This window comes from Ornithodoros turicata, chromosome 10 (assembly GCF_037126465.1).
Source record: "Ornithodoros turicata isolate Travis chromosome 10, ASM3712646v1, whole genome shotgun sequence".
In the NCBI taxonomy this organism is placed as follows: Eukaryota; Metazoa; Arthropoda; class Arachnida; order Ixodida; family Argasidae; genus Ornithodoros; species Ornithodoros turicata.
Window position 1 is genome coordinate 25439722 of NC_088210.1, and position 27106 is coordinate 25466827.

The window sequence follows — 27106 nt, forward strand, 5'->3', positions numbered from 1 at the left end:
ATCACAACTTGTGGCAGTACGTATTCGTTATTTTCAAAAGTTCAGCGCAACACCTTATGCAAACAAAAAAGCAGAAATTGTGTTTATATTTTCACTTCAGAATTTGTTTGCACTTCACAGGTGGCGTGACATTCGTCTGCTATGAAATTCCCGCGTTTACTGGATTCTGCTCATCCTGAATGTTAAATAATGCATATTAAATTGGCATCAAACATGTCATGACACAAGTTACAAAATGCATGATATAGGAATACGCGAGAGATACAACGAGGTGATACCATTAGGTGATGAACTTTGTTGGTGTGTCGTTCTGTTGTAGTGTGTTGTGAGCTTGGCTCCTACTCACCCAAAGAGAAAAGGACCGCAATGAGCCACGTAAGTAATTTTGTCCATGTATAATGTATACTACGATTACAATCATATGCAACCATATTTTATGGTGTGACATCGCAGGCAACGCACAGATACAACACAAAACTCCAGCGTATTCAGGATTTACGGATACCAAACATGATTACAAACGCGAAGGGACACGGACGGACAGAGTCTGTTCCTGTTCGTTTGCGTTTGTTGCCATGTTACTGAACCAACACGCATTACATCTTCTCTCATTTATGTGTGCTAGTTCAACTCTTTGACGAATATTGACACAGCACCATACTTAGCGACAATTTTCTTTTTCTTTTTTTGTGTGTGTAGGCACGAAACGTGTCATTTGGGGTTTATAAGAAGACGGTAGAACGGAAAAATATGCGGTCAGCGGCTCCCGTGTGGCAATTAAGTTTGCCACCTTCAAAACATTCTTTTGTCGAATTTCAATTGCAATAAATTGAAATTTCTGAATTGAACTCTGAAATTTGCATAGTCAACATGACGTTTTCTTTACAGAATCGGGAAGCCCGTGGCGAACTTAGTCGAATACTCCGGAAGCCGAAATCTCTGATGCTACAGCAAGTGCAAAAAAAATTGTGAAAATCGGCTTTTTCTGAGGCGCGTATTTCAACGGCGCACGGCCGCAAAGATGCCATGAGAGGAGGACATGCCGCTGCCCTCTACCAATGGGAATCCATGTAGCCTGAGATTATTATCGCGATGTCTCTTCCTTTCCCTTTCCTCTTGCTTTTTGCAGTGTTCTGTCTATCATCTGCGCAGGGGCATGTCCTCCTTTCATCGTATACTCTCCTTGTGATTTTCTGTGGGTTTGCATTTGCGCAGTATTAACACCTGGTTATCTCCACAGTGAAGTAGACATAAATACACGCACCCACAAAAACAAAACAAAAAACTCATAAAGTGAGGTGACCCTGAAATTTTGTAAAATGTTTCTCGCTATGGCGTGTTCTGCAACGGATAAAATGAGCTCTTGCGAAAGAACGAGTGCCAGGTGACCTACAGAGCGCTTTACCGCACCCTCCACTCATGCAAGAAATAAATAAATAAATAAATAAATTAAATCGGAGAACGAGGGAACGTCGTGACGTAACGTGGTCCCCGGGCACGTGACTCGTGACGTAGGCAGCACAGCTTGAGCTGAAGAGAAAGAAAAAAGGCAGGGGAAAACTTTCCCTACGTCACAATATCGTGCCGTGTCGTGAAAGTGCCGTCCGCGGCTGCTTTCTCCGAGTGTTTCACCTTTCACCTCGTTGCTCTTTTAAAAAATAGAGTAATCTTATTTTGTTCGATGGTGGTGCCACCAGAGCACACTGAACCAAGCACCTGAAAAACACCGCATACCGAAACGTTATTCACCAGAGTGAGAAGTTGGGCTAGTTGGTACATTTGATACATACTGAAAAAACGTGCTAAGCTGAAAAGTTATGCCGCGCTGAAGTCATGCTGCAGTTAGTTTGGTCGAGGGCTCTGGAGCATCATCATCATCATAGGACATCTTCTGGTTTACGCGAAAACGAGTGCTCAATTATCAGAATCTCACTTTTACCTCGAAGAACACGCTCCGACATCGAATCGGGTTTTCGATGTCAAACTTGATGAGATGCGTCTCCACGCTTCGAGGCACCTTCAGTGAAGTCGTGCGTTACCGTGATGACGAAAACGCCGAAGGCCACATTTTGCCGTCATCACATTTCTCATTCGTCACTGTGCCGGATTCATTATTTCCAACTATGTACCCTCCACCACGTAATTTCATGTTCCGCACGATCGTTTGCTTCGCATCGTCTGCTTCGAGAAAACGAAACTAAATTCAACGTTTGCGTTAGTTTTGCATGGGAGTCTCTTAGCGGTAACAAAGAGGTGGATCGGAAGCAAGGAGTGGCATCCTTTTCCTCTGCAACACCTTTCGCTGTTCGCTGCCTCCTGTTTGTATTCGTTGGAGCACAGCCTCTAGAAAGCGGATATTTGGTGTTAGTTGTCTTGCATGGATTACTGAGTAAGGGGCACCTAAAACTGCTTCTTGTGGCCGTGTTTGGCCGCGAGTGTGCGCGCGATATTTTGTGTCGTCTGCAACGAATGCGTGGATATTGAAGCCTATACCGATTGTGAGTACGTTTTGAAGCCTCATCAGGTTCTCCTTCCTGCGTTTTGCACTAGCGAGCGACTGTGCTTCACAATGTGTGTATGTACTGATAATCACAATTTGATTGCTCTAAAGAAGGTATTCTTGAGTAATCACACTCCGACATCTATTAAGTGACGATCAGTAGGGACGTTGTTTACCACAAATCTAAGGCCGATCCATTTGTAAAAGAATTCAAACTCCTCGTATTGGGATCAACCTTGTGTACCTGCGAACTCCGTAAATATGCTGTCACCCTTGATACGTACTGTCGCTCCTGAGCTTCAAAACGAAACTGCAGCATACTGAACTGCCTACAAGCACTGCCTTCGGCATGTCTGAGTGGAGCATTTAAATGAGGTTATCGAATGTATGCGCGTTTGAAATACAGGGATCAAAGGGCTGCGTTGTAGAAGAGGTCAAGTAGGAAAGGTCTAATAAAATTATATGACACCCCGGAAATCACCCCTGTTGGCATTTGCACTTCTTTCTCTTTCTGTGGACCTGGGCCCTAGTGGCTGTAGACAGAACTCGCCGTTGCGCGCAATGCTCTATGCTTCGTGACCTCGCAACAACGTTCGAAAACAAACCAAAAGAAATGACCTATTGTCGAGTCTCCTTATTAATTCCTTTGTTGAGTGGAATCTCGCTTCCAGGGGTCGAGCGCCCCTTTTTGTTTTGCAGACCGCTGGACGGCTGCCGCGCTGTATTGTTAAGCTAGACTTGGAGGCCTGCTTTGTATAAGCTCTCAAAGGATTGGAACTCACATGGATCATTAAATTATCCTAGCATATAATTAGTATGCTAATGCGTACATTTTCTGTCATTTTTGCTGTGTTGCGAAACCCTAGCAAATGTTTAACGTGAGCATTTCATGCATATGCCCAGCGAAAAGCGTGATCCTTTCGTGTTTTGAGCATCCAACTATTTCATCAATTTATTTTTCACTCCTCTTTTCTCTCGTTTCGGTTTCGAAGTATTTAATCTGCAACCGACACCTTTTCCATAATTTCAATCCGGTTCAGCAGCCAACGTTCAACGACCGCGTCAGAGGGGGATCCTTAAATTTAGAAACATTACAGCATTCAATCCTACGCCTTCATACTACACTTGCAGCTGTCGTCTGCTATCATTCTATTCACCATCCGAGCTTGGCTTCCTGCTAACTAGCCCCAGCCAAGGCGGACTGCCGCAATGGTAGATGGCGCTGGTGCTTTTTCGCGTTTATCTCGCCGCCGTCTGCTGCATGCCGTCTGCTCATTTCTGTCGCTCGAAGAAGGGCGGACGTGTTTTGCAAAGGTAGTTTTTCTTTTGTGGCAGTCGCACACGTGGGTGCTCGACCGACTCACACACACAGACGAGTGAGGGTTGCAGGCTAGGCCGCCCAAAATGGTGCTCGGCGTCGGAGTATTCCAGTCGTGATTTTGACGGAACTGTCCATTGCGCGAGTGAGAAGTTTTACGTGATTCAAAGTGTGCCGCTGGATTAATGTAATCATCGGAGCAGGGACACAGGGGGTCATAGGAAATCGAAATGGATTACTGGAAGCAGGTTGGTGGCACTTGCAAACTTTCTCTCGTGTTGCTCTGTAAGATGCAGCGCCAACGTTGTGAGCCGGCTGGATTTCTTGGCGGTGATTTCATCCTTGTAGTTGACTTCTTGTGAGATTATGTGATTTTGAGAGAAGCTGGCAGCTTCAGGTATCTTTTCGTTGTTGTTTTTAGTTCACTTGTCGCGCACCGTTACAAAGGTTCGCGACGTTAATGTGTATATTGAACATAAAGAGCAAAGAAAGAAATTAGTTTGCTTGGCAACGGAGGAGTAATCTTCAGTCGTTGGTTGCCAAGTATTATACGACGAGTAATCGTCCTACGTCTCCATTTTTTTTTTTTTTTTCCTATAACCATCCAAGTAATCTCCCGGAGCGACCGTTTCAAACGTTAGGCGCCAGGTATACCTGGCCATTGCTTGGTTAAGATATGATACTGGCCTCGTCAAATAAGATAGTGCTGGCACGCAAGCTTTCAAGAATGGCATTGCAAAGAGAAAATGAAATACGCCACAAGGATAGAATACTTTCGTCGTGCTCTATTGACTCTGTGCAAGAAGTGCCCCGTTGTCACGGTTACAATCTAGGCACACATTTCTCTGTCTTTGAACCCATCGCTTCCTGACTGCCTGGAGCGATAAAAAATAAACGAAAAAAATTATTTAGGTCGCATCCACAAATTGGCGACTTTACGTCAGGAGATTACTCGTGACCTGTGGTTACTTAAAGGAAGATTCCAAATAGGGATCTCAATTTTTTTTTTTTTTTATGTTACAACAATTATTTTTGAATTTCATATTAAATAGGAAGCAGCGGCGTTATTCCCCCTCCTCCGAATTTATCTTATGAGATTATGATGTCGACGGAAAGAGTTAGGAAAAACGACTGACTTTGATGACTATATAGGGCCTGGGATTTTATGCACAAAAATCTTAGATAAATCTCGCGGCGCGAGATGTCTAAATGTGTTCAAAATATGCCGAATTAATATGGTCCCGGAAATGTTACTCCAGAAGCGTTTCAAATGAAAGCATTCCTCGTTAATTGGCCATCGCCACCACCACCGGAGCCATGCTCCGGTTCTCAAAAGTACACATACGTATGGATTTTTACATGGGACGGTTAAAAACTTATTGTTTTGCCTACCGGCCTCCTCCGAGGACTCTAAACCTCGGACTTAGCTGTCATCCCTTTGTACTCCCCTCTAATGTATCCTCTCATATAATGAGTTTTTATCTTTCTGTGCTTTGTTGATATGCATTTTGAATTTTGTGCACCGCCCAGAAGGCATGGTCCGTTGGCGGGCACATAAAATAAACAAATAAATAAAAATAGATAAATATTAACCTCTCCGGGATGTTGTTAAAAAAATGACACAACGAACAGTACAATAAAACGTTAAAAAATAATACAAATGGCGCTGGAATGTGACATAATATGCAACCGTCATATTATGTGACGATCAGGAAAAACTCTATGCCCAAATATGCAATTATATGACACACAAGCATTGTAGTTTTATGTGCTTGTGATTGGTAATGTGTGGAGAAACGTTAGGATATCTGTGGTAGAACGCATTCTACCAAAATATGCATTCTGCCAAAATATGCATTCTGCATGAACTTTCGGGCCCTATAGTGATGACCATTGAGCAGAAGTGTACACGGATGATTTCGCTCAGGATCGGGCTTTTTTGTGATTATCGTCATTTTATGATCACTGTTTTTGCGATTATTTCGTTATCCCGACCATTTCAATAGCCCTCATTAATTCCTGCGTGACTGCGTTCAGAATAGCTACCTTAATTAAAAAAACAAAAAAGAAAGAAAAACTGGGAATATCTTCACATTTGGTCGTATACTTTCATTTGGGGGGAGGGGATATCTACCACAGGGTCATTTTGGCTGTTGTATACAACTCAGACGTACAGAGATAAAGCCTTACAGCTGCGCTTTGGGATGAGATGATTTTCCGCAGACGACGCCGACACAGACAGCGATCTCTGCTACGGAAGCCGTTGCGCTATCATGTTAGCACCATTTGGCCGCGCCTCTTTGAAGAGTTCAGCGAAGCGTATAAGGACGTGGCTAGATTTTTTTTTTTTTTAGTAAGTGTCGGCATATTCTTGCTTTCTGCATCTCACGTTCAACGCAGATTGCAGTTGAACTGCAGGCGACGACTTCAGCTTGCGCTTTTCAATCGCGCTGCCGTCCGTCCTATATGCAACAAAAGCTGCCTGACACACGGCCAGCAACCGTTTTAAAACGTTTCAAATCGTTTCAGATGTGTGAGGGGCCTTGGTGTCTGCTTTGTTGTGCGGTGGGTGTTGTCACGGCTTCTCGAGTCGTTAGCAGGCTGCCGTTACTTCAGTATATAGCCCACGCTAGTTGGCCCGGAGAAGCTTTGTGAGTGCTAATGGTGTTGGGTTTTACTACCGCCGTCGTCTGGCTTCTTGTCGGTCTTCTATGGCTGCGTGCTCCCCTTACACGTTGTATCAAAGTTCACCGTGAAGAGTGGCATTTTAATGCGTAGAGCGTCGGCTGTCGCGTGCGTTCCTAGGAGCCGTGATATGCACGGGAACGTGGGAAACGTTTATGCAACAGGAACGGAGTCGCCCTTTTTTGAGCATCATGTTCCTGTGTAAGGGGAAAGAGACGATGATGTGCGAATAAATGGGTTCACTGTATGACTCAATGTGGCTGGCATATGTGTTTTAGACTTGTTTCATGAGGTAAATAGAACACACTGCAGCTGTCGCTGTTGCCTATAGAACTTCACGGTGTTTGTAAACGGGACATTAGATGTTGCTGTACATTTCTTTTCTATTCGAAGATGAAGCCTTATCAGCATTGCACGCCAAAAATCCAAAATCGGGTGACATCACGAGTTCACGGCAAAATTTGGACATCGCATATCTAAATGGCGCTTTTTCAATGTGCCGCTTTATTCGATTCAATTAAAAACGCAGCACACAAAGACCGCGGTAAGTTTCCAATAACATAGCTTTTTCAGGACACCCATAATACGTGGCGTAAAAAAAAGAAGTAATGACAAATAAAAAGTGAAGCATATACACTATTCAAGAACCCTCATATCAACTGAAAGCAGCTGCAGCTGCGCTCTCTTCTGAAGTGAGCCTTTTGGAGAGTCCCTCTCTAGACCTTAGGTCATTCCTGAGGGGGAAAATTAATGTTAAATGGCAACGAGAGTGGGCTACACGAGAAAACAACAAGCTTTGGCTGTTAAAAAACACAATTTTGGGAAGGAAGGGAGTTGCCTCAGGACAGAAGCCGCCGATATTTCGAACAGAGAAATATAATATAAAATAAAATAATAAATAAAATATAATAAAAATAAAATATAAAAACAGAGAAATATCGGCGGCTTCTGTCCTGAGGCAACTCCCTTCCTACATTCTACCGGTTCGCTGGATTTCTACCCATCTACAATTTTGGGAAGCATACCGAGTTTTAAAAATCGTCTCCATTCAATAGTTTTTAGTCGTTCACGCATTAGTCACACACACCTCACACATGGTTTTTTACTGCGCCGGGAGGAACCACCGGAATGCACGCACTGCGGGGAGCAGCTGTCTGTGCTGCACATCCTAATCACGTGTCCTGCACATGAACCTCATCGTCACTATCGCTTTAAAGGGTTTTACAGATATCAGTTGCCGCTTCACCCAGCCTTGTTGTTGGGTGATGAGCCTCTTTTACCCTTCATGACAGTTTTAAACTATTTTGTAGATATTGGCTATTTAAATGCAATATAGTGTTACCCATGCAGCTTTGCTCATGTATCGTGTTTTAATGTCTAAACAATTCTAAAACGATGATTTTAGTTTAATCTTCCTGCTTTTACATAGTCACCAACCATCCCCATTGTCTTTTCACCATAGTTCTGGCGCATTATGACCTTAGTTGTCCGTGCGCCATAAAAACCTGAATTATCATCATCATCATCATCATCATATCAACTGAAATACAACGATGAGGAAATGTAGCGTCTGATGTCTCTAATAAAAAAAAAATCTAATATTTTTTAAACTCGATTGGCAAAAGGTTACAAAGCTTGGGGCCGAAAGACGCAATTAGTCACGCACCGTATACATTATTGGGATGAAAGGGTGTATACTTATCCAATAACACACTTCTATTGCGTCTAATAATTTTTTTCTTTAAATTGCTGGTGAACTCGTCTGCTCTAACCAGCATGTCATTATATTGTAATTCACACAATAATGTCACGTCCCTTTCTTTATTATTTTTTTCTCCAGTGAAAGATGGAAAATGGGACTCGAGAAGGTTTGGTTATTATTGCAATTTACAGCCTCAAAACCCCGAGAAGAGAAATGGCCGTGAGCCACTCGTTGCTATGGAAACGCTCATTGTCCGTCGTTAGTTTGTGATGCTAATAATAATTGGTATTAACACTCATAATAATGACATCACAACATCGCGATGAAGGATGCTGAGTCAATATCTAAGCAGCTTGAACTCGCGGATAATCTGAAACACGGACGTGCTTTTCCAACGACTCATTCATTCAAAACAGCTAAGTCGCCGAGCGACGATTGAGGTGTCAGATGATGCATTCACGGCCTGAATAGCAGATGAGCACATCCAATCGCGGAGATGTGCACGGAAATGCATCCGCGTGTTTTGCTTTCACGAGGTAAGAGGAAGCTATACCTCGGGGCTGTGGCACGCGCGCACGGCAAGGGGATGCGATGTTGTTTCTTCCCGCAAGCAATTGCTGGAACGCCCCATTAATTCCTTTGAACGGAAGAAGCGTGCCCGAAGCCGGTAGGGTCTGACTTTTTCGAGTTAAAACAAGACTTCTCCCCGAATTGTGATCACGTATCACGTTATGTTCACGTATCACGTGCGGCGTTTAGTATGCATGCATGCGATGGAAATATTACCTGAGTGCGACAATAATCGGTTAGATGATGCGGTGTTTCTCTTTGTAAATCGCGGGGTATGCATGTTTGACCAATATGTGCACTTTAGCTGCGGGTGGTTTGCCGGACAGAAAGGGAAAAAAAATGATGACCCCTGAATGCATGACTAGCGCCTGATTTCACCCCGAATTACAGATTTAAAAAATATCACCCGGTAGATTGATAGATATATAGATAGAATAGATCATATTCATATACGATATCATCTCTATGAGAGCCCGGTACCTTCATTGGTGATGCACCAGCCTAGAATAGAATAGAATAGAATAGAAGTAGAAAAAAAAAAAGAAACGTAGGACGCACTGGTGCGACCAGCAGTTCCAGGACGCTTGACGTGTGAAAGCACTGAATAATTTAAAATATTGTTTCAGCACATATGTCCTTGAGGTAGTTCGCGAGTGCACACAGCGCAGGTTGCTGGTGCTGCTTCGGTCAGCTCCCCAGTAATATACCTTCTCAACACTAAAAAGGTCGGTTGCAAGATCTCGAGGGCGTTCTTCAGTGTTCGCCGACTATAGTCGTCGGCAGGTGACCAGCACGTGCTCCGTGTTCTCCACAGTTCCGTAAGTTGAACTGTTCCGCGATCCAGTCTATATCATCACAATACATTACATACATTGCATACACACATTACATTACATTAGCTAATGTACCCTGACCTCCGATATTCCGCGGGGCCACATATTCAGACCATATACGATATCATATCTATATGAGAGCCGAGGGTACCCTTATTGGGGGATGCACCAGCCTAGCATCGCTATACATTACATACATACATATATTACATTAGCTAATGTACCGCTCGCAGTTGAAGCTCACGTTCCCATATAAATTTTCACCACGAATTACATATACACACATACATCATATATAAAGATAATACATCTAGTTCGTTATAAATCGTTATCTTTTGGCTCCAATTATTATTCTCACCGTGACCATTCTATGACAACTACGAGAAATTTATGCGAGAACCATACGAGAACTGAGCATCTCTGCGGGAAATGATTCGAGTAGTAATTTTATAAGATAACATATACTGTCCGTCTGTTACTGTGTACTGTTACTCTGCTGCTATTATCTTTCAATATTTTAATATAATTAATCGTTGCAATAGCGATAATTAATTTGCGGAATTAATGTGTGTTATAATGCCTTCGAGGGGAAGGCATTCTTCAAATAAAGTAAATAAATACGCATATCGTGGCTTTGAATGTACGCACTGTTGATCCTCAGTTGAACTTGAGCCGCGCTATTCGCGTATTAGGCGCGTTTTGTGTACACACACAACCGACCGGCTCGTTACTATATTTGACTCGCTCGGGGATAGGGGCTAAAAACAAGATATCGACGGCCTTTCTTTTCACTTAGCGAACCTCTTTTCGTTTTTCCCGAGCAATTTTTAGGCGGCTCGGTTTAGAGGAAGCGCCACTTCCGTTCTTTCGAAGGTCCTTTGCGGATTCCGGAAAATGCGAGAGGACTTTAAAAAAGCAGACGACAAGAAAAGCAGACGACACTACATACGTGCCGCTGTTGACTTCCTGATCGTTTTCCCAATTTCGACGTGCTCATGTGCTGCGTACCCAGCGACCCCTATTTTTCTGAATCGTTCTTACGATTAGAGTATAGGTGGTTTACCTGCAGTTATCGGCTAATACAGGGTGCTTTTTTTTAGCCTTTACATAATTTTTATTTAAAAAAAAGCAACGAGAGCAGCATATATGTTGTTTTTTGCAGTTGAGTTCTATGGCCAGGTGGACATCGTCTGGTAAAGAGTATGTACCTTCAAAATGACTAATTACCTGAAATTCATTAATTAACTCTTTAATAAGGGAATTTCAGACAAACGCGAGGTGGTAGATTGAGAGACTACCCTCGTTGAACGCCATTCTATGTTTAAAAAATCCCGAAACACCGAAAAAACGCACCTGAGGATCGCGTCACCCTCGCCGACGGAGGCTTTAGCTGGGCCGGAAAGCGGTTTATCTGGCCAGCTGAGCGGCACCAACTCCAATCATCTCCATCGCTCTAAACCACGTGGTCCTCTGACGTGAATAACCAAAATTAGGGGATGGATATTTTAACGCACGTGTGTGTTTCGGGATTTGTTAAACTGTGAAATGGCTTGCAACTAGGATAATCTCTCAATCTGCTATCTCGCTTCTGTCCGAAATCCTCTAATTAGAAAAGTTAATTACCAAATTTTATGTAATTAGTCATCTTGTAGTTGCACACTTCCTTCGAGATGACGTCCGCCTGGCCGTAGAACTCAAATTCAAAAACGACATCTTTGCTATGCGGTCATTGCTTTTTAGTAAAAATTCTGTAAAGGCTAAAAAAACACACACACACACACACTCACACACTGTATAAAGGTCATCCACCCAAGAAAAAGAACGTAAAAACGAAACAAAAAAAAAGGGGGGGGGGGGGCAAAACGGAACGAAGACAAGCCGACCGTTAAATTTAACCTGTGCAGCTATCCCACTAATCTGTCCTCGGACACTCATTTGTATTCGGTGTTTTTCGGTTAAAACCCATTCAAAGTTCCAATCAGGCTCCCGTAACTTCAAAAATAAGGCAGGTGGCACTCAAAACAGCCGTTCGGACGACTTTGATCAAGAAAATTATAACTGGACAATTTCGTGCACTACATCTCGCGTCTTCAGAACCCATCCGAATTATGTCATTGCAATCTACACGTGTCAGAGCGCATTCTCCCAAAGCATTTCTCTATGCTACACGAAGGTTTCATAAAATTAGTTTCTAGTTTTGAGGAGTATATATATATGACGTCCCCTGCTCTTGGGGTATCCGAAACTGCGAATTTATCCGTGTTCTTTCGAAAATTAAAGTCCGTAGCGGCACTTTAATGAGCTAGACGCACTCTGCGTCTCTTCAGAGGGTTTCGCGGCTCGTTTTTCATCACGTTAAAAATAAATTGGCTTTCTTTTTCGCTGTTGCGACACGCATGTAATTCGTGCTATATCCAACAGCTACACGAGCGTGACTCGCTTTAAAAAAAAATGTGCGAGAAAGTTCAGAGATACCGGCGTGCTGTATATGGAATGGAAACTTCGCCTTGGACGTGACGTACATGTTGATTACCGTCCATAACCGTACCGTTCCACTTTCCGCCAACTTTGTACCGTCCTTATTGTGTTGTGTACGGTGTTTCGTCGAACTGCTCCACCTGTCATGTGCCGAACCAAATCGTGACTGAATAATTGAAAGGTCCCTGGACGTGAAATTGGAAAGAGAATAAAAGACGGTCTGGAACCGCGTTATAATACGTAGATACCGGTTGGGTCAGGTTTACGGATTGTGGGCTGCACCTGCTCTATTCGTGCGTGTTCAGTCGTGGGTTTCTTTTCGCAGAATTTGCCTAGAGTGGTATGGGAGTAGGGTAGTGTTCGTTTCTTACTTCAGCTCTAACAGGGTGCCCTTTCACTGTCCCCCCTCTCACGAACGCGCCTTTCACAAAAGCAATGAGGCAATGAATGGCCCGTCACATCATTATCTTGCACGGTAAACTATTTTACACCTTTAGGGTGTAAATGTCTCGTCCTATGGCACACATGCAGCTCTGTGGTGTGATTTTCACACCATACATAAGGGTGTTTTGTAAAAGACCCTTCTATAAGTGGTGTAGTATCATACGAAAAGTACGATTTCAAATGACATATTCTGCAGAAAACACAATTTCAAATGACATATTCTGTAGAAAACACAATTTCAAATTACATATTCTGTAGAAAACACAATTTCAAATTACATGTTCTGCAGACAGAATTTCAGATTACATATTCTGCATAAAACACAATTTCAAATTACATATTCTGCATAAAACACAATTTCAAACTACATATTTTGCACAAAACAAACAATTTCAAATTACATATTTTGCAGAAAACAGAATTTCAAGTTACATACTCTGCGGAAAACACAAGTCCGGTGTGGGAGTAGAGTGGGGTATTTAATTTAAATCACTCTTTCAGATGCGTGTTTTTCAAACTTAGCGATGGAGCAGTATCTATATTTTCTTCCATTTATGATATAAATGTTTGCAAAACTGTCGATATTTTGTCGAATAACGCTTTTTCCCCCCCTCACGGATATGGCCATATAAGATATCCTTCTATTTTCGCGGATAATGATGCATATTGTTACATATCGAAGAAATGTCGGCATATTTCTTGCGGATGTCGATATCTTTAATCGACGTCTCTTATCGGTATTCCCTGTCAGATATCGTCATTTAACGATATTCGGTATTCCGATGTTTCTGAACCTCTAGTACCAACCCTGACCTCCCAATGTTTAGTGCGGAAGATCGTTACGTCAACCACACGCAGCCACCTGGTGATTGGTTTAGTTGCTTTAATTAGCTTTGATTGCTGTATAGTCTGCACTAGTGACTCTAGTCGGCACCTCCCTTTTAGCTCTCCTTGTATCGTCGAAACCTAATTTACCGCCGTGCCTAACCTTCGTACCTAACCTAATTCACGCTTGTGCGCTGTGTCGTCCTTTCTTCTGTGTCCCTGCCTGAAAACGTCAATTTCCATCGTGTTCGAGAGACGCCGTTGTGTCTCCCCGTTGTATGAATGTATGCGAGCTAATTTACCTACCAGGTCTTTTCTTTCGACCTCCACGACACAATTTGCGTGTCCCGCAAAGTTATTACCTGCTCTCCTTTACTAAATAACCTTTATTATATCCGCGCTTTGACTATCGTGCGAGAGACAATCCTCCAGGCGCACCACCGCCACCATCATCATTTGTGCCACCACATGTGACATAAATAGCAGCACTTGTTCTTTCCAAGCAGAATGAGATAAGCGACGACCCCACGTAATATGCCAGGATCCGCCAGGGGGGGCCCCCGAGTAAAAAATCTTTCTCCAAAAATGGCATCGTCGCCTACTTTCCTTCTGCCATTTCCCACTCTCCCCGTCGCACTCCCTGCTGTGGATGCTATGTTACATTTTTAAAAGTATAGGATGAACTTCGGTGCATGCCGTCGTGCTTCTCAGAACGGCTTTCGTATTATTATTTTTTTTTTTTTTTTGTGCGTTAGCCCGCATTATTATAAACGAAGTTTGACTTGAACGAGGTCAGATTGGGTTCGGTGACACGTTTGTAGTGCTGTGCGAAAAAAGTAATTTTAAAACTGAAGCCTATATTCTTATAACCTGACCAAGCATATAAGCACAACATACGTACAGATATGTTGGTGATAGCACGTGGTGATAGGCTGATAGCCACGGTCGTGCTGAAGACTCGGAGATGGTGGGTTCGAATCGTACCATAGGCTTTGCTGCGCTGTCTGAGGTTTTCCCTGGGTTTTACGGTGGGCTTTCCAGATGAATGTAGTCGCAGTTCCCATTGAAGTCGGCCCAGGACTCATACTAACCCCCCCCCCCCCCCCACACACACACTCCTTCCTGCTGTCCTAACTCCATATGTCCGCGTCTGTGCGCCTCTCATAGCCACAGTTGCTTCGCGGCGCTAATACGGAGTACATGTACGCTATATGTGCTCGAAAAAAAAATACCTTGAGCCTGAGGAAATACCGAAGCACGACATGCAAACACACAGCACACGGCTCCTCCAGTGTTTTCATTCAGCCGTTTTTTTCAATCACAATGCTAAACCATTTGGCTTGAAAAACCACCATTTAAATAAAGTTGTTGTTGTTGTTGTTTAGCTTGCGTTGTCCTTCTCGCTTCAGCGATATGTACATGTTGATTTTTACGTGAAATACGAGTGCAGCTCCTAATCTGTTCGAATATATACATTCGATTTGGAACAGACATCGTTTTGATTCTAAATTCGAATATATAACTACATATTCGATTCGCAATTGTAATCGTATACAAGTATTCGCTTCGGTATTCGAAAAGTCCGAATAGTATTTGCACAGTCCTACCTTTTGTATCAAAAAGGCTCCAAAAGGCTATCAAATGCTGAAAGTTTCATCGCGCTTTTGCTCTATATATCAACAGCGAGTAATTCTTAGTCATAGATCCACGTGTCACGTGACATTATGAGCCGTATTGTTCCTCGGTTGAGTCTCGTCAGTGAATATCGAATCCGAGGAAACAGGTAATGCTGTGGCAAACACGTCGGCTGTACCTCCCGCGTTCATGTGCCGTTCGTGTTCTTTCTGTCCCACATTTTCTTTTTCTTTTCTTTTTTTTTTTGGGGGGGGGGGGTGGAGTTTGGTTCTACACGCAATATTATATCCTATATTATGCGCTCTGGTTCAATAATTAATACTGTATCTCTTACGGTGAGAACAAAGAGATTCGCATGATGACAGGTAAACAGAGAGCCCACAATGGCTTCCAGCGTAATAAAGCTTGTCATCTCCATCATTGTGATCAACGGTAAAACGAGATAGGTTTGTTGGGAGGAGGGCCTGTCACATTATCCGATCATCAAGAAAGGGAGTCACATGTCGTAGAACAAATTAGTAGTGTGCGAACGAGCGTGTGCTGAGGAACACACAAAAAGCGAACGGAACGAAGCGGACGACACACTGCTCAAACGAACAATGAGCTTCAATGCAGCATCTGCGAAGAGTGTTTTTTTTTCTTCCAATCATCATCATCATCAAGAGTGGTTTCAACGAACAAGGGGCGGTCGATGTTGTTTCCTGTCTTCTCACTTTTGTCCTCGTCGCCAGTGTTACGTCGGACTAACTCTTTAATAGTAGATAACCATAATGTTTTGCGAGGTTCCCCCCCAAAAAAAGTACGCACTTCTCCAAGACACCTTCCTTCCCAAAGACCTCTAACGGCCTATGACACTTAGAGTCACTAAATAGGGGTACAGAGTAATCACATTTCTTTTCCGCGCCGGAGCCGCCGTTCGGTGTTCGCGATTGGGCAGAATCGTGTCACGTGATTTCTCCTTTCAAGAACGCGCCGTCCATGTTGAGTCCCGTTCATCCTAAACCGGTTTCCTATAGGTTGCTAGCTGGCCCGACTGCGCGCTGTTCTCCGGCGGAGAAGGAGGAGATGGGCGTCCCATTGCTACGTGACGTGGCCGCGAAGGACACAAGATGGCGTGCTCGCTCGTCGCTCAGTGTCGCTACTCTGCTTATGATGACACCGAGTCTTGTGTCGTCTGCTTTGTTCCGTCCGCATCGCGGTTCCGTCTGTGTCTTCGTCTGGCGCAAGGAAATGCTGACCCCGTGCTTTGTTCGTTTAATATGGGTTAAGGGTTCCGTGTTTTTTTTTTTTTATCGAAAAACACCGAAAACCTTACGCCGGGTAAATTTTCCCTCATTTGGTTTCAATCGAGAAACACCGAATGCAGAGGGACATTCCAGGACATGACAGAGATAAATGGCTGCACATGCCCAACAAGTTGTTGATCCAGATCAGAAAACCGTACAGCAATACGATTGGTTGTGAAAAATATCCGTTAATTTTTTTCGTTTGCCGTAAAACGCCACCGCTGCGAGCGACGCCATATTGAATGAGCGTCGTGCGGAAATTACTTTGTGATTTCTGTTCGCCGATAACTGTCTGGTAAACCACGCACACGCCAGGAAAAACATCGAAAAACGCCGATTTCGGGAAAATACATGGCATAAAAAACATACGCCGAATACGCCCAAAAATAAAAATCGAAAACGCAGAACCCTAGTTATGAGTGATTCCTCGTCTTCCGTGTTACACTTACTCGAAAGAGAAGCGCGCGCGTCTTCCCCATGTACGCTTCCATATGTACGCTTCCATATGTACGCTTCCCCATTCGCAGTTATGACTCTGCTGAACATCAATAAAAGTTACGTATATACGCATATGGTGCGAGTGCAGACGGTCAATACTTTTGCCTTCTCGAAAGAAGAAAGTCATATTATGTATCCTTCATAGTGAGTCATTCTCGCGAGAGTACCACATCTAACAGTTTATCGACCCATTGTTGCGGTCTGTGTCGTGCCGTTATATTGCTTTCCGCGTTACCGTTCGAAAATCCGTTCTCGGCAAGCGTACGGTCGTCGCAGCACAGCGAGAGCCAGGTGGTGGAGCAGCGGAAAGCACCTGGTATCCTGCTGATGGTGGTTCTTTCGTGCTGCACCAACGCCCATGTTTTTTTTTCTTTTTTTCCTACATTGTCGCCGGTCCGTTTCCAACCCTCCGTGTGCATGGAACATGCACCATCAGTAAAATGTGTTTGTAAGCAAATCCAAAACTGCTGTGCAGGGGAGTCTGTTTTCGGTCGGCTTTGCGCAGTGCATGTGCAACAGCTTATTTGCACAGTGATGGCCGATCCAGTTATCTGCTGTATTTATTCAGTGCCTGGTGGCATGAAAGGGAATGGGGGGCATCCACGCAAACATAATTCTTCGCAAGCTCTCAAAATATTCGCGCAACGCGTTGTAAAAGAGTTTCGGCTGGTAACGCACAAACGTGGTCACTGTGTGAGGAAGGTCCTAATATACTTCTTGGAACGCAGAGGAACGTTTTCTATGAACACATTCTACTGAACACACAGACAGGCACTTTTAACCCCGAACCCGATACCTCAGTCCACGCCGTTGCTTCCACACACTTTCTCGTCGTTCCCCATTCTCCTCTTAATAATAATAATAATAGTAATAATAATAAATCTCCGTCTTTCTCTTTATCTGCCTCACCAAAATCCTACTGATCTTCTGCCTTCCAACTGAGCAGAGGAGGAAAAAATATCATATAACGGGCAGCGCAAGCTTCATTTTCATAATTGCAAGGGGGCTATAGTGCTATCTAAATTATGGGAGGGTTGAAGAGGATATTGATCGCGAATGATAGTTTTTTTTTATGATAGGTATAGATTAAAAAGACCAGAATCTTAACCGGTAATAAGTGGAGCGAGTTCTGCATATACCCGCCGCTGTCTAGCTTTTTCTATACCCTCCGGAGTCTTCCTTGCTTCATCGACACCATTGACAAGATGCTTCTTTCCAGTTGTAAGTAACAGGCAAAAATGGGAAAAGTCTAGCACTCACAAGTCAATAAGATAAGTATTTAAAGATATTGAAACATTCAAATAATTTATTTTACGAAAAAAGAAGCATTCGGACTGAGTCCTAATTCATCAGGTGGTCCTTCATCAGCTCATGAAGGACGGACTCCGTCCGAAGGCTTGTTTTTTAGTTAAATAAATTACCTGAATGTTTCAATATATTTAAATACTTATCTGAATTATGAAATACACTAGGCTGGTAACATCTCTGCACCGCATGTTAGGCGCCCATTGTTCAATAAATTGGTCATACGACTTGTCATATAATATGCGTTACGTTTGTGGCTCGGTGAACAGTGTTAGAGATTATAGCCTGTAATGATTTGGTTATGGCTTAAGTGAGAGGGAGGTTTACTTTCCTGTTTTCACCCATTCGAATAAATTGTGCAACTTATACGTGGTTGCCAAAAATGCTTTGCCCGGCTGCACTAAACCTAGCGTGGCGCCATTCGAAAGAATGCGGCTTTTTGGCAGAAGGTGAGCAGGGAATGTGTTATCTTACAAAACGGTATACGTGGAATGAGGCAGGTTTCTTATTTTTTTTTTTTTTTCTTCTCTTTCGTTTGGAAGGACTTTGAATGTGTGATGCATGTGAGACGAGACCCATACCTGCCGGCACGCGCGCGTAAGTAAAAGAAGGGATGTATAAGAGCAGGATGTAAAGCTCAGCGTCCGCCTCTCACACAAACTTCGTCTCATTTATTCTTTGCCGAATTCCAACAAAGTTCGCAGAGGGAAATTGCATTTCTTTTTTATAATCCTGGGTTGAAAACGAAACATTGTTCCCTGGTAGATAGCACAGGTGAACTATTCTCACGGAACCAAATTCACCTCTTGTACAGCTCCCGTCAAAGTTAATAATAACGCTGGAAAAAATTGTGGTCTCGTTCCCGAGCGCAATTACAGCTACTCTTGGGGCCGTGAGTATATCTTAATTGAAGAAAATTATTCTGTTAGTTTTAACGCAAGGATTTTGTTCACGTAAAATTCCCCCAGGGTGGCTGTTACCACGCTCGGAAACGATCCAGATTTTTTTCCCCAGTGTTATAATTAACTTTGACGGGAGCTGTACATGACTTGTGCGGCATATGTCGAGCTCTCGTTGTGGTGAAGACTAGACGTTTGCTTCTTGACTCGAGAATTACCTTCAAAAAGCACCGGTTTTGCCATTTATCGGGCTTCCGGGAAATTTTCAACATTTACTTCCATCTGAGTACATCGAAGGTTAATTTTCTCTCTCTCTCTCTCTCTTTAATGAATGCAATAGCTAAGAGCTACATTCCCCTCATGTCACTGTGCTGGTGCGGTTTCCGTTTTCGGAAAAGTCACCTTTCGTACGTGGAACACGTCTGTTATCTTGTTTCACGTTTCAGAGAGGTTAGTCCCTCAAATACGCTAAAGATAGAGAGAGAGAGAGAATAAAGTGGAGAGCAATTATAGCTTCTAGTCCCCTTATATTGCAATTACTCTCCATTTTAGTTTCCTAACCTCAAAATTTACTACCCATTACTGCAAATAGTGGACATACACTCACAGCTCTCAACCATACGTTAGTTAATGTGATATACACTTGGAGGTGCCTTCCATGAAGAAACACACAAAAAAAAAGTTTGGCAAAATTCGTTCGTGTTTCTTTTTTTTTTTTTTTTTTCATAAAACATCGAATTCGAAACCAACTGCCGGCTTCCGGTTGAAACGGCCCTTCCCTGCTTCGCGTTTTGCGGTGACGTCACTGGTATTGCCGGCGAGATCCCCAATCGCTCACCTAATGGCGTCGCCAGGCTGGTTGCAATCACATACTACTGAAAGCATGAACGGAGATGCTTCTAGCGACTGTTCGGCAGCATATTGCGAGTCAGAAGACCGCATTTTGTGACGGACAGTCCGCCTTCGTAACCGACTGCAGTGACGTCGGTCCGCACACTGTTGCCTGAGTTCAGCCGGGAGCGCGCAGTCGGCCGCAAAACCCGATTAAATTCATTTTCGAATGTTTGCAACTGTTTCGAAACGAAATATTTCGGTTACATGTATTTCAGGCACCCACTATTCCGATCTCAACTTCAGTTCAACTGCGTTTTGTGTCGGGACACCACCTTTTTTTAAGAAACCGGCTCGTGAATATTGTTCCTCGACGCGTTCGTCAAGTTCCTAAAGTTCCTCGACGCGTAACGTCGTGATGTCTGTCCCAAAAACTCGAAAACACGAGCGTTATAGGGTGCGGCCTCGGTGGCGCTTCCAAAGTAGTCGTAATCGATGTCTGGCATCAGTGGTTTTCCCTTTCGTTCGTCCTCCACGGAGGAGACCCCGCAAGACTGGACGAGAAACAAACGAGTTTGTGTCATGCCACGGCAACCCACATATCGGCACTTTGCATAACAATAAAACAGATGATTGTTTGGAGACGCGCCTCCGAGCTCTGGCGAAGCCACGTGACGGGGTGGAGTTTGGAACGTATGAGACACACTTCTGAAGGATGTTACGTCGTCTTTAGGCAAACGCAGATAGGTTCACTTTTCACTTGTAAGACGGGCAAACGGGATGGCCGCCCCTCTTGAGCTCGGGCTGTGGGGGCTTTGCCCCCCCCCCCCCCCCCCCTATCATGCATGGAGATTTTTACAGGCTGTCCGGTATTCTGTCCTGTACAACATAATTTTACAGGATTTGCTCGTTTGTTTGCGTTGATTTTGATGATTACTGCAGGTAATGCTTTTTTCTATGTAAGGGTTTACTTCGCACGAAGTATTGACTGGTATTTTCACTACATTTCCTCTGACACGAACCACATTGCCTGATAGTCACATAGAGAAGACGTGCTAGTGTTACCTAATTAGCTGAATGCTACAAGGTGAAACACACTCACGCGTTTTATTTGTCGTTTTTTTTTTTTTTTTCCCCTCTGTAGCGTAGAGTATATACAGGTTGTAAATGCACCAATCCTTTGAATTTCTCCCTCCTCCCCTCCCCTGTGGTGAGGGGCATCCGACGCTCCTCACCATCGGGTGAAGATACGAAAGTCACCACGCTGTTTTACGAAGTTTTGTCAAACGTAACATTTTTTTGCGCGCAGGCAATGGAGAACGCCCTGCACTCCAGGGACAAGGTCGGAGTGCAAGACTTCGTCCTGCTCGAGGACTTCGAAAACGAGAACGCCTTCGTGGGGAACCTGAAGAAACGTTTCACCGAAGACCTCATTTATGTAAGTATTCGTCAGTGAACGGGCCAATCAGGGGCAAATTACTTGCGAACCTTACGAACGCTTCCCGCAGACTTTCATTGGACCGGTGTTGATATCTGTGAATCCGTACCGGAACATCGACATTTACACGGACGATTATGTCAACCTGTATCGCAACGCCAACTTTTATGAACTTCCACCTCACGTGTAAGTACAATGTCTTTGTTTCACGTATTTTGTGTTTCCGCGACGGGAGGTCCGACGGTATCACGTGATCGTCTCCCCTTCGGCACTCCTCTCTCCGCTTGCGCACTTGAAGCATGTGGCCTCTTCAATTAAGGTGCCACTAATGGCCAAAAAATACTTTTTATTTCATATTATTTGTCTATTTTTTTTTTCGTATTATAAATGAATATATTCTTATTTATTTATAGTGCTGGCAGTCTATTGATGGCCGAAGCATGGCACAGAACAAAAACAAATGACACAAAGCAGAGTGAAAAGCAGAGCGTCGAACCGAAAAGTTTTTCGGTTTGTTTCGGGTTCGGCCATGAAGGTTCGGTTCCGGTTCAGAGGCCGTAAACCGGTTCGGAACCAGTTCGAGGTTCTAATATGCTACAAAATTATAGCCACTAATAATGCTACAAGATTAGTTGCGTTTTTTTTTATGCGTTTATTTGTTTTTCGAACAACAGGACCTCCTTTCATCCCTTCCCCGAGCAAAGTGCCGTCTAGGCAGGCAAACCGCTCGAATTCCCACATCACCACACACCAACCCGAACCGAACCGGTATCCCGAACCGGTAACCGGAGTTTTTAGATCGGTTCGGTTCCGGTTCAGCTCCAAGATGGCGCTAGTAATTACGGTTCAGTTCCAGCTAAAAATTACGGTTAATTCCGGTTTTCGGTTCGGTTCGACGCTCTGGCGAAAAGCATAGAAGATACAAATTTAGATAACATAAAAAAAGAAATTCAAGGTTACAATGGGTTACGGCAGCGAAGGTTATACCCCTGTCACACGGGCATTTTCGATCCTGCTCGAGCGAACCTGCTTGAACCCAATGCAGATCGGATGGTGCTACACTGCCACTTCCAAGCAGGATCGAACTTTGATCCTGCTTGACTCAAGACAGTTCCCATAACAGGATTGAGAATTTCAAGACGGCTCGACGGCCGCCATTTGCATCCCCTACCCCGGTGAACTGTCATAACATAAGACGGACATGCGCGCGAAGCTACAAATGATGCTTACATCGGTATACGATAAAACCACTAATATCGCTGTTATATAGGAAACGCGAAATTAATGAGTTCCGTTTATTCATTTGCCTATATTCTCGACACCGTCAACCATTCAATGCGCATTGAAAGTGGCCGTGTAGCAGCGTCAAAACTCGAGCGTGCTCGGGAAGTTCGATGCAGATCGGATCCGAGAAGGATCGAAATGCCCGTGTGACAGGAGTATTACAGAGCAGTGCAAGAGAAAAACGGGGTGTTACAACGGTACAGTTGAGGATAAGATAAAGTCTACGCATATATGTGTGACTGTGAAATAGCAGAGAGGAACAAGTTGATGTCAGGAAAGCGGAGGATGGAAGACGGAAGCGTGTTCCATTCAGCTGCGGTACGATAAGCAAACGAGAACTGGTATGCACAAACATGGGGTGTGGATAAATGTAGGTGACGGCTGTGTCGTGTTCTCGATTCAGGCAAATGGGAATAGCAAAAGGGCTAACGATAATCTAGTTTGGAATAATACGATACGAATAGTGAACATTATGCGCTTCCACCGAGTTTTCGAAAGAGCCCTCAAAGCCTTATAGTAGTTTCGGATTCTCCACGAGTATAGGTGACGTAATAGGGAGCTCTGGCGTCCGTCTCCTAGCAACACCGCGCGTCTTTGTTCTCTGCCCCACGGTACGCCGCTCGTAGCCACAGTTGCTTCGCGGTGCTAACACGGAATCCAACAGATCTCTGGAGTGGAGTGGGGGACAGTATGCGTCCTGGGCCGACTTCAGGGGGAACTGTAAATGTACATGCGATAAAAACCCAGTGCTGGGTAAAAAAGGACAAATGACAGAGCAGTCGTTGTGTGTCTTTTGCTTGTTCTGTCGTTATCCTTTTTTACTCAGCATTGGGGTTTTATCGCTATTAAAGGGATTCGAACCCGCGAGTCACTTCAGAGTCTCAGCGTGGAAAGCGATCAACCTATAACCACTAGACGCCACGGCTACGGGGGCTGGCTGCATAGAGTTGATACAATGTTGATATAATTCCGAAATTGCAGATTTGAATGGGATGATCCCAAGAGACCGCGAAGACCAAGACGATTCTTGCGTGTCGTCGAGTTTGTGCAATGAATTTGAAAGTGGCCCTACGACTACAGGGTGTCTATACCAACCTGGAGTACCTGGAAAGCGGGGAATTATCGGGGAATTTTGATGCGACTGGACAAGTCAGGGGGTTGTCAAGGAATTTGCCAAAAAGGCAGCTGAAGTGAGGGGAAATAGCATAAAAATGACGTCATGATGCGCAGTGAATCGCGAGTGCTGATGAGTGGTTGAGCGGCCACGCTCCACAGCAACGTTGTTTTCCACGATTTGTTTTATGAGGGAACCGGTTATCAAAAACCGTAGCAACAAGTTCCTTTTTGTTTTGGTCAGCGAATTCACTCAAAATAGTCGGTGAAAACGTGCAAAAGTCAGGGAATTCGAAGGCTACAGTTTAGTAGTCACCCTGGACAAGTATATAGCCGCGAGTTTTGCGACATAAAACCATTTGAACAGGTTCGCCATTGCCGATGCGGCTTACACGTGCATGCACGAAGAGTTCCGTGACCAGTGCATCCTCATCTCCGGCGAGAGCGGTTCGGGGAAGACTGAGGCTTCCAAGAAAGTGCTGCACTACGTCGCAGCTGCCAGTCATCACTCCTCCGCGGTGGAAAGAGTCAAGAACAAGCTCTTACAGTCCAATCCTGTTCTAGAGGCACGTTCAATAAATTTCTAGGCGAGGATCTATAGTATACGTCTGTAGCTGACGTCGATCTGTTCTAATCCACCCAGGCTTTTGGCAATGCCAAGACGAACCGCAACGATAACTCCAGTCGATTCGGCAAGTACATGGATATCCAGTTTGACTACTTGGTGAGTTGGGCGTCTGTTGACGCCCCCTTCTTGTTATCGTGCTCCAATATCTAGAGAGTATAGGAGCGGTATCTGTCGGTCAGTTCATCTTTCACAAAAAAAAAAAAAAAAAAAAAACGAAAGTGGATACACGAATTGGCGCAGGAAGTGTCTATTGTGTGGCGGTATCGCTTTTCCAATCGTGTCTTATAAAAGCCAGTGGTAGCGTTTCCTGCTCCCTATTTTCTGATATTATTTTCTTCTTTTTATTTTATATGTATATATACATATATATATATATATATATATTGTTGTTGTTGTTCTTAGATGCGAAGGAATAAGACTTATGTTCCCTCCCACTTGGGCAGCACCTCTTGTTGATCCTTTGTGGGAGTCTCACACAGTATCGACATGAGGTGCATTTACAGGGTCTATCGCCGTCGTAGTCAGAGGGGGTTTCGGGGGTTGACCCCCACCCCCGAAATCGTACCTTTGGTAGCGCATTTGGGAGAGGGTGACGAGGGAGAAATCCTCCTCCTCGTGTAAAGTTCCCATAGAACCCCTCCCGAAATATTTTTCTGGCTACCACTGGTGACTCTAGCCACATGGGGTCTATGTATTCTTATGCATTCTGCGGGATCTATGACTGAAGTGAAGGATCCTCATGGATTTCTTGCTTTGCACAAAAATGTTGCTTCTCCGTTTGTAGGAGCAGCCGACGTCGGCAGTTGTGTAAGTCCGTCTGTAACAGTTGTGGAGAGAGAAAGGAAGAGAAGGGAAAGAACGATGAAGTGACAGTGCGTTTGGCTTTATGCCAAAAGATGCAGCTGATTTTTTTTATTTCTCCCTATGCTCCATAGAAGCCCACAGTCCGATAATAGTGCGATTGCAGTCAGAGTAGTCAGTCGAAGCAGTCCATGTCCCGTTTTGTTGCACGTCTCTTGCTGGAAATCCTTACAAGTTGATTTCCGCTGATATTTGTGTCGGAATGGACTGGCACATTTCTTGTACGCTATGTAGAAATGACATGACGCGTCATTATTCCCATAGGGGGCGCCCGTGGGTGGCCACATTCTCAACTACCTACTGGAGAAATCTCGCGTGGTTCAGCAAGCAGCGGGAGAAAGGAACTTTCACATCTTCTACCAGCTGGTGGTTGGCGCCAGTGACGAGCTCTTGGAAAAGCTGCAGCTGCGGAGGGATCCGAGCTTCTACTATTATCTCAACCAGGTGCTCTTCATTAAGTGGAAAACGGGCTCTGTGTACTTCATACTGTGTGACAGCACAGATGACTTTTTTTGTTTTAGGGTGATACCACGGAAGTGTTCGGTTTGGACGATGTGGAGCAGTTTAAGGTTGTCGAAGGGGCGCTGTCGGTCATCGACTTCACTCCCCGAGAAGAAGAGGTAAGTGGATCGGTGGTTCCAATATAGTGAATAGTTCCAATGTCAGTCGTCTTCTGCGATGCGCAAAAAAAAAAAAAAAAAAAGTGCTGTACAGCCGCCGTCAGACTTAACTGCAACGCGAGAGCGCGTGGCCTGCGCAATCGCCAGCGCCGCGTAGCGGAGCGTCGGGGAATATCTCAATGTGAGTTTGGGGTGTAACTCTGTGAGGCTGGGGTATATGTCTCACTCCAGCCACCGGACTTAAAGTGTGCAATCTCAAACCCGAAAGGTAACGCTCCGCGGCACTGGTGTCAGTGAAGTCCACGAGATCGCGTGTTATGGTTAAGTATGACGGCGGCTGTACGTTAGTACGCCCTTCGTATGAAAGGTGTACTGATATTTTTGTTTTTCTAGGAGATATTCGCCATCGTAGCCACTGTTCTTCACCTCGGAAATACCGGGTTTATCGAGGAGAATGGTGAAGCGATAATTGCACAAGATAAGGCTGTGGCTGCTGCAGCTAAGGTTGGTGTAATTAAACTTAACTTTAGGGGAATGAACCATGGCCACATTACCACCTCACAGTCAGTGCTGTATTTTTTTATGAAAATGCTTAATTTTTTCATACAGTTACTAGGCTGTTCAGAACAAGTGCTGAGGGAGGCCCTAACCAACAGAAGCATCGAAGCTCGAGGAGAATATGTAAGTGGTAGTACTCATTAGGAGTATGAGAATATAAATGAAGATTCGAACAAGATCGTAATATTGAGAATGTATAAGCCATCATACACCAAGATGGAAAACGAGATGGTGCACTTTACAGGAATGGAACCAGCTGAACGCTGCTAGCGGTTTTGTATCCTAGCCGTCGGTATTTTTTTCTACTGTGCCTAATTAATTAATTAAATCAGACTAATTAGCCAACTTTTAAAATATTGATTTAAGGGCTGAGGCATCGATGTTTAAATGCACGCATACAAATGCAGCATCAAAGCTACTCTGCTTTGCAGTGTATGGCAGTCAAAAGTACATGCGTGATGTGAATCTTCGCTTTTGCAGGTGACTGCACCTTTGAATCGAGATCAGGCTATTTACGCGAGGGACGCATTGGCCAAAGCTATATACGAGCGGCTTTTCAAGTGGTTAGTCGACAAATTGAATCTGTCCCTCAAGGCTAAGGTAAGTTGTGAAATGCATAGCCCTTTTGTAGCCCAGTGCTACATCTGAGGACACTGAAAATTTGAATTGCAGAAAACGAACAGCAGGGAACACCATACCCTAATGGGCCTTCTGGACATCTATGGTTTTGAAGTTTTCAAAAAGAACAGGTAGGAATAATATGAAATAGCAATGTGGCATTTGTAATTATACTAC

General features: G+C 44.2%; 1 protein-coding gene across 3 annotated transcripts in view; it reads left to right on the forward strand.

Annotated features, from left to right (window-relative positions):
- The first annotated feature begins 144 nt into the window (after positions 1-144).
- LOC135371225 (unconventional myosin IC-like) overlaps positions 145-27106 on the forward strand; it is a 33249-nt gene continuing 6287 nt past the window's right edge. Inside the window, exons 1-11 of one of the 3 annotated variants that reach the window (XM_064605299.1) lie at positions 145-375; positions 21119-21247; positions 21318-21433; positions 24012-24210; positions 24288-24368; positions 25398-25577; positions 25655-25753; positions 26147-26257; positions 26363-26434; positions 26792-26911; positions 26984-27060. In XM_064605299.1, the coding sequence (XP_064461369.1) occupies positions 367-375; positions 21119-21247; positions 21318-21433; positions 24012-24210; positions 24288-24368; positions 25398-25577; positions 25655-25753; positions 26147-26257; positions 26363-26434; positions 26792-26911; positions 26984-27060 (1193 nt within the window). In that variant the 5' untranslated portion in view covers positions 145-366. Of the gene's footprint in view, positions 376-2344; positions 2499-3746; positions 4067-21118; positions 21248-21317; positions 21434-24011; positions 24211-24287; positions 24369-25397; positions 25578-25654; positions 25754-26146; positions 26258-26362; positions 26435-26791; positions 26912-26983; positions 27061-27106 lie in introns of those variants that run through there. The other 2 variants (XM_064605300.1, XM_064605298.1) reach the window with 2 other exon arrangements.